At 32.8% G+C, this 13,251-nt stretch overlaps 1 protein-coding gene and 1 long non-coding RNA gene across 4 annotated transcripts; one reads left to right on the top strand and one right to left on the bottom strand.

Moving 5' to 3' along the window:
• The first annotated feature begins 638 nt into the window (after positions 1-638).
• Positions 639-4,707, top strand: LOC118043387 (uncharacterized). Its single transcript, XR_004686634.2, has 2 exons — positions 639-1,151; positions 1,816-4,707. It is a non-coding gene; the product is annotated as an uncharacterized lncRNA (long non-coding RNA).
• Positions 1,733-12,698, bottom strand: LOC118043372 (MADS-box protein J2). Of its 3 annotated transcripts, none has more exons than XM_073403781.1 (8): positions 12,378-12,698; positions 11,882-12,123; positions 6,035-6,113; positions 5,790-5,851; positions 5,614-5,713; positions 3,695-3,736; positions 2,361-2,402; positions 1,733-2,253 (listed from the first exon to the last, which is right to left on the bottom strand). In XM_073403781.1, exons 2-8 carry the CDS (start codon positions 12,064-12,066, stop codon positions 2,155-2,157), a joined length of 609 nt encoding a protein of 202 aa, XP_073259882.1. In that variant the 5' UTR covers positions 12,067-12,123; positions 12,378-12,698; the 3' UTR covers positions 1,733-2,154. The 3 variants fall into 3 exon arrangements, with proteins under 3 accessions (XP_073259882.1, XP_034907230.1, XP_034907234.1); XM_035051339.2 differs by having other exon boundaries at positions 11,882-12,141; positions 12,378-12,696; XM_035051343.2 differs by lacking the exon at positions 12,378-12,698 and having other exon boundaries at positions 11,882-12,368.
• Positions 12,699-13,251: the final 553 nt, after the last annotated feature.

Here is a 13,251-nt window from a genome sequence, read left to right on the forward strand (position 1 = left end):
AGACAACATCTAGAAATTTCATGAATGACAAATAAAGCTTTTTGAACTTTCTCTTAATCAAGATTTTTTAAAACAAAACTTTTCTTTCAAATCGTGTGCACAATTATGAGTCTTTTCTATCATAAATTAATGATAGAAGATTTCAACCGGCCAGCATTGTCGATAAGTGTCAATCCCCTTGAATAATAAGATAAGATTTCAAAATCTTTATTTAAAGGATATAATAGTATCCAATAACTGGAGATACAGAATCCACATACAGTAAGAGAACTGTACCTGTAAATCATATTTGAAAGAATCAGACCCTTTTTGCAGAAAATAAACAAAAAGATGAGAAAAATCCCATCCATATAAAAGAAAATAAGAGAAATTAGAAAGGAAAGATAAGCATCTCAACAATCTGAAATGTTGAAATAAGGGGAATTGATACGGATAACATTTCTCCTTTCACAGGCCAATAAATTTTAAAAAAGAAAAAAAACTCTAAATTCAACATCAATCTTCGGAAAAAATTAAAACAAAATTCTAATTTCTTCCAACATAGTTAGCAACTTAGCCTTTATATAAATATAAAAATAAATATGATTTAGAAATAAAAAAAATCAAATTCATAAGAGATACACTGTATATATCCCATCTGAATTAAATTAACCACTAAAGTAATACGTAGAAAGGTTAGATAAAAACATATTTGTTTTTATATTTTAAAAATATTTTTGAAAAAAATAAAACTTTTCATTTTTTCGTTGTTTTAAATTAATTTTTTTAGATATTTTTAAATCATTTTAATATTTTATTATCAAAAATAAAATTTTAAAAAATAAAAAATATTATTCTAATAAATTTTTAAATAAAAAATATTTTAAAAAGTAATAACGATCACATTTATAAATATAAAAAAAGGACGACCCTTGGATCTGTTGGGGTTGGGGTGTCACGCATTTGCCTTGCTACAAGGCATCCGTTCGGTGATCAAGCGATACGTCTCCTCCTGGTTTTACCCTAATTAGCTCAAATCAAAACGCTTGAAGTGTTGTCAGCTGTTACCTTTCTTCACAAAGAATCAAGAAAGATGCCTCAAAATACTTGTTTCTCATACTCAATTTGCACATATCACACGGCTTCTTGCTTTGCTTCTTTGTACAAAATCAGTAAGTGCTCAAATGCTAAAACTCTCAACTATTTTCCCTTGATTCGAACACGTTTATTTTTCTATTCAAAGCAGGCATCTTGACCAAAATGTTTGATCAGTCTAGCATATGCTTAGGTAGCCTGGAAATCACTTGTCATCAAACTGCAATTAGGACCTTAAAAGCTAGATGTATAGAGACCTTTTGGTGCTGCTTCTTTTTTCCTTTTTTGATGACTGAACTCTTTGTACTTGTGTGATGTCTAACTACAACAGTTCAAATATAAATCCTCTGCATCTTTTTATCCCCACCCTTTGAGAGTGGTACAAGAGGAAGAATACTAAACTCCATGAATTAAACATGCATGGGAAGTATGAAATTTGAAAAAAAAATAAAAAATTCCCGGGCTAATTCCCACTGAATCCGAAATTTGGAAAACCCTTTCATTGATAATATGAAATAATCACAGAAGAGGCTTGGATTCAGGCAATTGGGGGGGCATAGATTAGAGATGGGAGGAGGAAACAGGAAGGGTAGTCTTTGTCCGTGAGCTTTCTCTTCTAGATTACTCCTAATGAGTTTTAGTTATATACTTAAAAGTGTATTTTTAAATATTTCGATGAATTTGTCAAGCATCTTTTCTAATATAATCCAATTCTCCGCATGTTTCCATCTGAATATTTAGTGCAAGCTCCTCGAGCTCATTTACTCTTACAATGAATGTCAACAGCAGGCCATAACAGAACAATGAGTCAATGACGGAAAAATAGGCTTTTTATTTGTTGGAAATGCTTGGAAACAAGAGCTGAGATGCTTGGTTTTCTGGAGGAAACTTGTGCACATAGGCTCAAATAAGATAGAGAGCAGAGGCATAAACAGTGGAAATGCAACTTTGGCAGCAAGACAATGAAGGTAAATGCAGGCTACTAGGACATGCACGTGAGATCAAAGAGGTAACTACTAGAGTGTCTGCCATTGTGGCGCACCTCCAGCGGTAAGTTGTCACAGATGCAGTGCTGCCTTACTATTTAAGCAAACACAGTGTTCTTTGTTGTGGAGGATGACCCAAAGGGTGATCCACCTTGCCGTTATAAATCTCACCACCTTTCTTCATTGCTACAATCTGCAAGTAATACAATCAACCCAAAAAACTACAATATGCACTTGCTGAAAGAGCTAATGGAAATAGGCTACTTGTATACAGGAGTGAGTTTCTGGATTATACACTACCTGTTTCTGTAGCTGTTGGTTTTCCTCTTCCAGCATCTTTTCCTGTTGAGAGCAAAAGGCATTCTTCAGAAAAATTAAAATACCTATTTCTGTTTTACCAAATAAATAAATAAATAAATCTGCTTCTGATATTACTTCATTCATGTTGAATTGCAAACAAGCATACAGCAGCACCTGAGCACACGGCACCAAAGAAAACAGCAGAAAGCAGGCATGGGTTTTTTTTTCCCCCTATTGTGGCGTGCGTTGTATTAATAAATTACTGGCTGTACTTCTTTGTGACGTTTACTTTAGTATATTTCTTGCTTTTATTCAAATCAATCCATCACTTTATACCTGATGATGTTCCTCGATAAGAATGTTGTCAGCACAGCATAGCACAGTTGGTAGAGACTATGCTAATCAGACAATACCAGGGAGGACTCAGGCGGCCCAAACTAGATCATCTCACCATAAGATAAACCACAAACTAATCTTCCATGATAAAGTGCAAAGATTCAAAGTATTTAACAAAAGAATTTTTAGTCAAAATCTTCTCATGGAGCTTGCATGATTAGCGAGCCTTAATTTTGATGTCAATTTTGGTATTGACATCCCTAGGGAAGTCTTTAACAGGCAGTAGCAAAGACTTGCAAATTGATCATGCCCAACAATTAAAAGGGCCCTGGCATGTCATTAACGAAGCAAAGTTGTGTTGACATGATCTGACCATTTTAGCAGCTATACAATGCAGGATGCATAGAACAGGCAGGCTTTCTTAGTTATGAGCAAGGTGTTTCGGAGGCTCCAAATTCTGGAAGCTTCTGTGGTCCTTTGTATCAGAATGCTATTTAGGTCAAAATTAGAGCTGCTAGAGAAAAACGAGGACCCTAAGCTCATGATGTCTTGCTGTGTCCATGAAGAATTCATGCAATGATTGCAAATAGAAACATAGATATTGCATGGATGACTTTCAAAGCTCACTTTTGGTGTTGGTGGTCGACTTTTAGAGTAAATTTCGGGCAAAATGATGAGGAATTATGTTCATTTCTACTGGTTCAAGCATCTATCACCAAGTGAACCAAATATGGTCCAGTGGATTATAATTTTTATGTTTCGAACGATAAGATCCCAATTCATGTTCTAGATCAGGTATTGAAGGATAAAGCTTGATTCCAAAAAGGCATGGTTTGGTGGAATTATTGGGGCATGATTTTCCTTTCCCAGGGTTTCCAATATAGAGTTTTTAAAAAGTCGAATGGAGTGACATGAAACATAGAACAGGGTAATATGTTACTCAGAATGACATTCGCCAAGTAACACTGAAGCAGTAATAACCCGACACACTTGCATACCTTGTCCTGGAGAGACTTCACCGACTCCAGCATCAGTTGCATCTGAAACCAAGTAAAAAAAATGATGAAAAGAGCAGTAGTGAGACTTTACGAGGTAGCATTGTGCAAGTGAATGAATGTGCCCAGAAATACAAATATACACTAGGTCTAAAATCCTGGAACAGAAAACAAACTAGTAATCGTGCAACAGATAGTGGACTGAAGATAGTGTATGTCAAAGTTGGAATCAGACAAACTTTCATCTAGTTCTTCCACTCAAGGTAGATAGTTGGACATGTAAAAACGCTCATGAGTACTGTTGCTTGAACTGAGGCTTGTGAGATGTGATTGCTAATAGAAATGGTATATCAGTAGGAATACCATGGATGCTTCCTGGATTTCTCACCTTAAATTCAAAGAGATGGATTGCTTGTATTGGATCCCCAGGTCCATTGTTTTTTACAGGGATACGTTGTTTATGAGCAATTTCTAAAGAACTCATCTAATTTCGGGGATGCTTAGACTGAAGTGGTTAACCGTAGCCTAGGAAATCTATTGAGGATTTTAGAAGGAGACGAACCAAAAAAAATGGAACTTGGCTTTGCTACAAGGAAGTTCGCCTATAACAAGTCTAGAAATCAAACTACTTAGCCGAGCCCATTTGAGGTTGTGTGGACAGAAACTTTCTGGTGTGCTTGATGCTCAGACTGAAGATATGATAAATTATCTTCTTGGAGTGCACAAAGAGGCCAAGCAAGCTATTTCAGATAGTAATGCCCAGTATAAAGCCTAAGTAGATATTCATTGTAGAAAGGTTTTCTTCAAGGAAGGCGACTTTGTTTGAGCAATAGTGACAGATTTACCGTGGGAGAGTACAATAAACTCAAGGAAATGAAGATTGGTCGTATTGCAGAAGATCAATGACAATGTCACAATGCATATAGACTCGGTCGAAAACTTTTGGTGTGTTTAATGTGCATCATTTGTCTCTGTACTTGATGGATGACTAGAATTTAAAAATGTGTTTTTTCCAACTCATGGATGCTGATGTTGGCAAGTTCATAGAATTTGATAGTTTTAAATAATCAACTATGGATATGCTACTAGTAGATCATGCAGAAAGATTAACAGATTCGTTTACAACCAAACAATACTAACCTGAATTGGAAGTATGATTGTTTTTCAAAGTGTTTTTTTATTTACAAATATATTAAAATAATAGTTTTTTTATTTTTTAAAAATTATTTTTGATATCAACGCATCAAAATGATCTAAAAACACAAAAAAAAATTTAATCTTAAGTAAAGAAAAAAATAAAAAAAATTTTTTTTTCAAAAACGCTTTTAAAATAAAAAAACAAACAAGTCTCAAAAAAAAAATATGGCATAAGAAAAACTTATTACTTTCGAATTTAATTATTGAGTCAGATTTAAATTTTATCCTACATGTCTAGTTTTATTAAAAAAAACAACTTGCTTTAACTAACTCTGGCTTAGCTTTAAAAACTTTCAAATTAGATTTGAAAGCCTATTTATTTTTTAATTTTTAGCCTTGTTTTTAATTTTATGTTGTCTTTCATTTTTAACTTAGTATTCCTATTTATCTACCTTATAAAGATTGGTTTCCAATGTATATTTAAGGAGTTGGTAAACTTCTTGAAAAAATAGATCAAATTAGAGAAAAATGTCAAAAAATAAAATTCAAATTAGTGTTCTTACAGTAATAACCCTTTTCATTAACAATTTAATCTTTCTTTACTTGCTTTCTTCTTGTATTTTATTTTCCATAAACGCGACACCCTAAGCGAAGATCAAATCCAGAAATGCAGAGTTCATCAAGTAGAAAATGGTGCAAATACCAAGGAAGACAATCTGATATCCAAATGCTTATCCATAGGAAACGTATTTAAAATGGCAAAGGACAAAAGAGATACAATTGACCTTTCTAGCTCTGACATATTTTAGTGCAGCATCAAGCTGTGTCGCTTGCTGTACAAACTCACTCAAGGTCTGCTCCCCAGGACATGAACCTTCAAGTTTCCTGTTGACAGAATATAGGTCAATAGATAGTTTGAACTTTTATGTAAACCAAGTATCTGGAAAGTTGTGTGAGATACCTTTGAGGTATTTGCAGTATCTCCGCAACTGATTTCAAATTTGTGTATTTACCGAAGTATACCTGCTTAGGAAACAGGGGATGTTTAGCAGATGGTTCCATACTACAAGGAAATATCAATTAGAAAAGTAGAAGAATATTGCTAGGTCAAAAACTAGGAATACCAGGCCATAAATTTATTTTTACTCTCCAAGGTTTTTGCTAGTGCAAGTACCAATAAATCTAAATGATAAAAGGGTCGCATACCTCTGAATCATTAGCATCTTTAGATGAAGTAGCCATCACTTCAGAATGACTCTTGTAACGCTCGAGGATTTTGGCTATACTGAATTGCATAAGGGGATAGACAACCTTGGTAACTAAAATAAATCTTTAAATAAATAATGTAGTTATAATGGAAATTTACATCTAGCAAGATGGCAAAATATGTCGGGGTGAAGTAAATTAACACCTCAACAGGATCAATGCGATGGGAAAAGATAGTGACCAAATAAAGTAACCTGTAGCTTTTTTGTTTTAGTTTGATTTTTTCTAAATTTTGCAGTGTAGATAAAACCCTAGTATGCTACCTAATTGTTTGCCATTCTTTGAGTTTGTTTTAAATTAAGATTAGAAGTTGCCTTTAAAAATGTTTTATGTTACTTGAAAATACATAAAAAAAAGGATGTAATTTAAAATATAGGTTATTATCTTACATTAATTTTCAACTCTTTTGAACAAACATTAGCAATATTAAAAAATTGTGTATTATATTTTTATTTATAGATTTATAAAGATGTTGATATTGTAAGTTCTAGGAATCAAAATAGAACTAAAGCAATTGATTTAAGGACAAGAAAACAAATTCTCAAATCACCAATAAATTTCTTTTAAATCTATAATGGTATTAGAGCATCATAGATGAACAAAAAAAATAAAACTATTTTCTTTCAACAGTAAAAACTTACATTTTCATATAGGTTATGTCTATATATATATATAAAAGTAGAAAAAACGGTTATTTTCTTAGTAACTCTTTTAATATTTGAACCAGATTCGTCTTTCATGGACGAACCATGTCTAACTTAATAATCAAGAATTATTAATTTAAATTCATGTCATGTATAATTTAAAAAATCATTAATAGTAAGTAAAGTTTTTTTAATAGTTATTATATTTAAGAGTTGAGTGTATATAAATTTTAAAAGACAGTCTCCTTTAAGCCTAATATTTACTTAAACAGTTAAAAATCATTTATATTGTTCAAAAACAAATAAATTAATTTGATTATTATTATTATAAAGATATACATAAAATCACTTGAAAATAAAACATGTTAGTATTATAAAAAATAAATTTATCCCTTTATAAATTAAAAAAAGAGGTAACTAGTTGATTAAAGCTTGTACTTTTTGTTTCTTGGTAACCAATCTTTCATGAACACTAGGTTATGCTAATGTTTGATTACGAAGATCTTGACAGACAACGCAGGGCAGACAGACGGGAGTGTTGACACTACATTGCAGAACAATTACTAAGAGTATTATTATGTGTGGTTATAAATTTATAATCCATGAATGAGAGGTTTTTGGCATTATCCAATCTAATTTAATTCTCATGGGCATGTTGGCGTGCAAACATTCGTTGTTAAAAAAACTTATAAGATCCACAAGATCACATCATATCTGTACAATCAGAAAGCATTAATTGAGTGATGCACTAGAGCCAGTATAGATAAATAAACAATCAACAAGTTCCTCTGCCACATTTTATTTCATTTTTTCTCCGGGTCAAAGCATGTATCAAAGGGCCGGCCTTGGATTGCCCCATCAACGGCAGACCGTCATATTTCTTCGAGGTGAGTCGCGGGCTCAGGTGAGGATTCTCACTGTCCCCGTACTGGTTCACATTAATTCTTATCACAGATTCTATCAGCAAGTATCTGTGGTCTAAAGCCTAGGCCGGCGATCAACAAGTGTGAAAAAGCCCCAAATGTTCAAGCAATCAACCACGGACAGTGAGCAGATGACATCATTCTCACGGGGGAAGCGAGCGAGTCTGAGCCAAGATTTAACCGGTGAAAGTAGCAGTAGCAGTGGAAGGGGCAAGAATTCTCTTCTTTGTGGAGTCAACTCATCTTCCCCTAAGTGGAACACATGGTCTACAGGGTCCCAAAATCTTGAAGCAACTCTTTCAGAGTTAAATTCCGAGGAGACCCGAACACTATGCAGCCCAGGACTAAAGATATGGTCATGGCCACTCCGGCATCAGGCCAGTATGAAGATCAGTCAGCATCACGGTCTCGACCTTCTTCTTCCCCAGTTATAACTTCTAAATGGCTTTGTCATAGGGATAAAAACTTAAAAGCTTTGGCAGAAACATTGTTCGATAACTCTTCTAAGAAACCAACTTAAACTATAAAGGCCAATCTGTCCAAACTATCTTTGAGAGACTCCAACTGCTTGGATTTATTTATTAAAAAAAAAATGAAAACCATGGAGAAAACAATGTGGATAGGAACGATGTACAGAAAAACCATTGTACTAACTCCTTAAGGTAAAATGGTATTTGTACAAGGATTCTTTTGCAATTTTAAGATTGATCAAGGACAATATAATACTTTCATCTATTTTTTAATCGGTAGAATGACTAAAATATTATTAAAAACAAAATCTATAAGCATAGTGAGACTTTTTATATTTTCACATTTAAAACATAGTAGAATGACATACTTATCCTTGAAAAAAAAATTAATTAACATGGAGGAGTTTTTTAGTCTTTTTTCCTTTTTAAAAGCACATTTAAAATACCTAGTTACCCTTATAAGGAAAATACTTGGGCCAAGAGCATGTTTGTCATTAAGCTATGGGTTTCTTGTTATTATTAGGTACAATAAATAGCAATATGATATTTTTACAAATATAAAATATTAATATAAATAAAAAAGGGCACCAAAGTGTTAGCCATTCAGCCGCATTAGGACTACGCGTGCGACCGATTTCAGCAGCCATAAACACCTTTCAACGGTAGCGATCGAATCACTGAGCAGCCCTCCTTCCCTCAAGCAGAGGACATTGAGTTTGGCATTTCAGAGCATTGGAGTGGCATATGGAAATATCGAAACATCTCCACTTTACGTTATATGTAAGCACTTTCACCGAGGGAATTAACCACGACCAAGACATTCTTGGGTGTTGTCCCTAACAATCTACACCATTGTGCTGGTTCCTATGCTTAAGTACGACTTCATTGTTCTGCGGGTCTACGACAACGGTGATGGTAAGCTAACTAAAATTTAATTAATTTGTTAAGAAGATTCCCAAATCATTGAAGTTGAATCTTGTCTGCTTGACTCTATACAAGTCTAGACTTTTGTGTAGGGTTTTCTGACATGATCTTTGTCATCCGTCTCAGTCACGGTTTATGATAAAACGACCATATTCATATTGGAACACTGTATATATAGTTCATTTCCTCTGAAAATTAGATGGACACGGGTTGATGGTGGGCTTTTCATGGAAATTAATGACAAGTGTGAATTTGAACTTCATTTACAGTATTTTCGTCACCTGATATACTAAAGGAATAGAAAACGGAATGCACATGATTATGTGAAGCATGCCATGTATATGTTTTTTTGTGCAGATTCCGATTAATGAATCAATGTCCTAGGATATATATATATATATATATATATATATATATATATATATATATATATTATATATTTGGGTTAACTTGTGTATACCTCGACTAATTTCCACGAGCCTTGAAATTAACGATTATGTAAGTTTCAAGTGGCCTGACATGCGTCGTTAGTTTATGGGTCTCCTTGGTATTTTATTTTTTTTGTTTCTTCTCAAAAGATCATTCATACCGTGGAATAAAAATTAAACCAAATCAAACCAAACCGAATTAAAAAAAATTGATGTGTTATGTTGTTTATGCAAAAAGATTTTTATAAATGATTGTATTATAGATGATATGTATAATATAGATATTACTAGTCTTCCCTTGCTACCAATTTACCGATCGGATCAATAGAAGTAATATTGTAGGGGATTTAGGACTAGAGAATTTGTTATGGATGCATGATTCTTTATTTTGGGTTTGTTGGGTTTTGTTGTGCTTCAAAATAAACGGTTGTTTTTATCAAAGAACCATCTCAACCAAATAGCTTAAACTATTAGGTAAGGTTTAAGACATGATTTATATTATTATATAACACTCCCCCTCAAGTGAAAACTTTTTTGGGCTTAAAATTTGCACAGACCTATATTATTTTGTGCTTAATTTTTTATCAAATAAATAGGGATGGTGAGATTCGAACTTATGACCGCTTGGTCATAAGGCTCTGATACCATGTCAAGAAACTATCTCAACCCAATAGCTTAAGCTGTTAGATGAGATTTAAGATATAATTTATATTATTCTATAACGGTTTTTAAATATATAATTATACAAGAAGCAGGGGGATGAAATTATTACCAAAAACAATTATACAAGCAATGGGATTAATGCTTCTTTCATAATTTGTTTGTACACGTGTTTCTGTTAAATAATTGTTGATTCTCATGTGTGGCGAACATACCTTTGGCATTGATGATTTTGTTTTCTTTTTATTTCTCTTCGATCCTCGATTTCCACGTGTCCCCACTAAATTTTCGATATAACGACTTAATTTATTTTTCCTTTGAATTTGATTCTTTTGTATCAATTGATGTTATTAAGAATCCTAATAGTGACACCCTTGAACAACTTGTACAAAGTCGTTGTGTTAGGGATCCATGAAGAGACAATCCGCACAAAGATGTTACAAATCCACGATAGTGTAACCCATACAAAATGATGTTTGTGGTGGAGAATATTTTTTTAATGAGGTGTAAACTCAGAGATGAATTTCTTACAACTCAAAGAAATTGATGTAGGATCTTTTTATTAGAAAATAGATATTTTTCTTAATTAATTTTATTTTTTCCTGATTTTATTTTTCTATCATGTATTATTAAGCTTTTATAGATTATTTTTTTCTATTTGAAGAAAATAGTTTTTCTAGTTTAATTATTTCTATTCAATATTATTAGAATTTTCTAATTTTTCCTGTATAAGAGTCTTTCAAATAATTATGGTGTTTTTATTCTGGTTTTGCCTAATAACATACTCCACTATCCTTTTTTCCCGTTTGCATCGCTTACCATGTGTGAAATAGTTTACACGCGCAACTTACCAAAACTGTGTATTAATCCTCAATTTGTCGAACCTAGTTAGAATCTCAAATCTTCTTTTCTTACTCGTTATTCCTCAATGAGGAGTATTTTCGAAGATATAAAATCTAAACTTGCTGATCACGTACATTCTATTAGTTTTAAAAATGAAAAACTGGCAGGCACAAACTCCTAGAATAGAAGGATATATATGTATATGTGGAGCTATTTCTCCTAAATTCTCAGCTTATATTGAAACTATTTATGTGAATAAGAGATTATAAGCTTAATAAAAAGACTAATTTATACATGGTATGGATACGCGCATGCAGCAAATAAAAGACTCGCAAGGATTTTCCTTTCAAAGAAAGGAAAGTTCATCATGTGCAAGCCGTGACGGGTAGCGTGAAAGGCAAAGAAGAAACCAAGAATCCAAATCTATCTACCCGTTGATTCATCAATTAAATAGGGCATCAACAACAGTAAACATCTCGCTTAAAAGAATGTAATCGATCGGCAAATTAAATTACTACAAAACATTGGGAATTGATATTGCATTGTAAACATGGAAAAAAAATTGGTAAAAGAGGACAAAAAAATCTATAGTGATCTGACGTTAAGAGTCTATCAGCTATATAAATCACTATTTGATTAATGTACTCGGTGTTTAGAGGGGAAGAGGAGTAATGATAGCACCAAATTCCTAGAAAATTAACAAATTAAAGCAAACAAATCAACAAGCTATTTATATGCAAGGACAAAACTAAAACAATGTAATTATGTGTATTAATAGGAAATCAAGGGACCTAAGAATGAAGTTTAATAAACAACAGACTTTTAACTTGCAGCTCATGAACAAATTTCAGACATGACTCGGAGAAAAATTAAGAGTTCGAAAAGAGTTTGGTACCTGCCAACGCTAGAGAATTCATAGAGCTTGCCTCCATTTGAGAAGGTGAGGACAGCTACTTGGACGTCACAAAGAACAGAGAGTTCGTGAGCTTTCTTAATCAATCCATTTCTCCTCTTTGAGAAAGTAACTTGGCGACTGCTCTTGTTTTCGATTCGTTTTAGCTCTACTTTCTTTCGACCCATTCTCTCTGCCTATCTATCTATCTCGATCGATCCAGATGTTCTGACCTAATTTCTTTCCTGATTTTGCAATGTAACCTTTACTCGAGTGAAGACAAATAAAAAGTTACTAGTCGATTAGTAAGAGCTCGTTTAAAAACATGACGATTATGGCGTGGATGCAGTTTCACTCGGTTCTTAAACCAGAAATTAATATTTGATGCTTGTAGTTTGGTAACACGGATCCAATCATAACTACATCCACGTTTCCAAACATACTAACAAAAAACAAAAAAAGAAGAAGAAGAAAATCGAATGGATGTTTAGATTTTTACCAGCAAGAAAGACTAGAAAGTAGAGGCTCTTCCTCAAGTCGGTCAATGTCAGGCGAAATATCCGAATTGTCTCCGCCACGGTTTATAACTGCATGTATGGATGTCTCTCCTCTCCTCGTGGCGGCTTATGCTCTCGCTTTCTGATGCAATACGTTGTTTTCTTTTTTCCTTTTTTTTTTTTTTTTTAGAAAAATGGAGCACAGGAAAGACCCTTGATTGACAAGTGCACTATATAATAAGCAAGTAGGTAAAAACAATAATTTAAATTTTTTTTTTTTTTTTTCAAGAAGAGATTTGTTCTTCTTTTTCTTTTTTCCTCTTTTTGGTTTAAGGCCCTCATTATTTAAGTATCAAATAAAAATAATAATAAAATTTATTAAGTAAAAATCTAAAAGACATGGGGTTTGAACTGTAGAGCCAGCACTATTCACATACAAAATATTATGGATTTAGTAGTGTGTATTTTTTTAATAATTCATTTTGATCTTTAAAGTTTACTTTTTGGCAATTTAATCATAATTAAAAACTAATTACTTTTGACTTCTTAGTTAAATGTGAAACTAGAAGACAAGGATTGGGATGAAAAATGCTCCAAACATGAATGGTGTGCCAAAAATTGTAGGAAAGATATATTTTTGTCCTCACACTTTAAAAATTAAACAAATAATATAATTTCGGTACATCAATATTTCTCTAATTTAATTTTGGTATAAAAATTCATTTTTATTTTTTTTTTAGTCTCTAGATTTGAGAGGTCGTCATATTCTGATAGTAAATAGAAAAGGATATTATTGACATCGATTTATACCACTAAAACAATTGACATTTGTGTCGAATAATTTTATTTTATGGGGGGTTCATATTAAGTGTTTTT

Source organism: Populus alba, chromosome 1, assembly GCF_005239225.2.
Source record: "Populus alba chromosome 1, ASM523922v2, whole genome shotgun sequence".
Lineage (NCBI taxonomy): Eukaryota > Viridiplantae > Streptophyta > Magnoliopsida > Malpighiales > Salicaceae > Populus > Populus alba.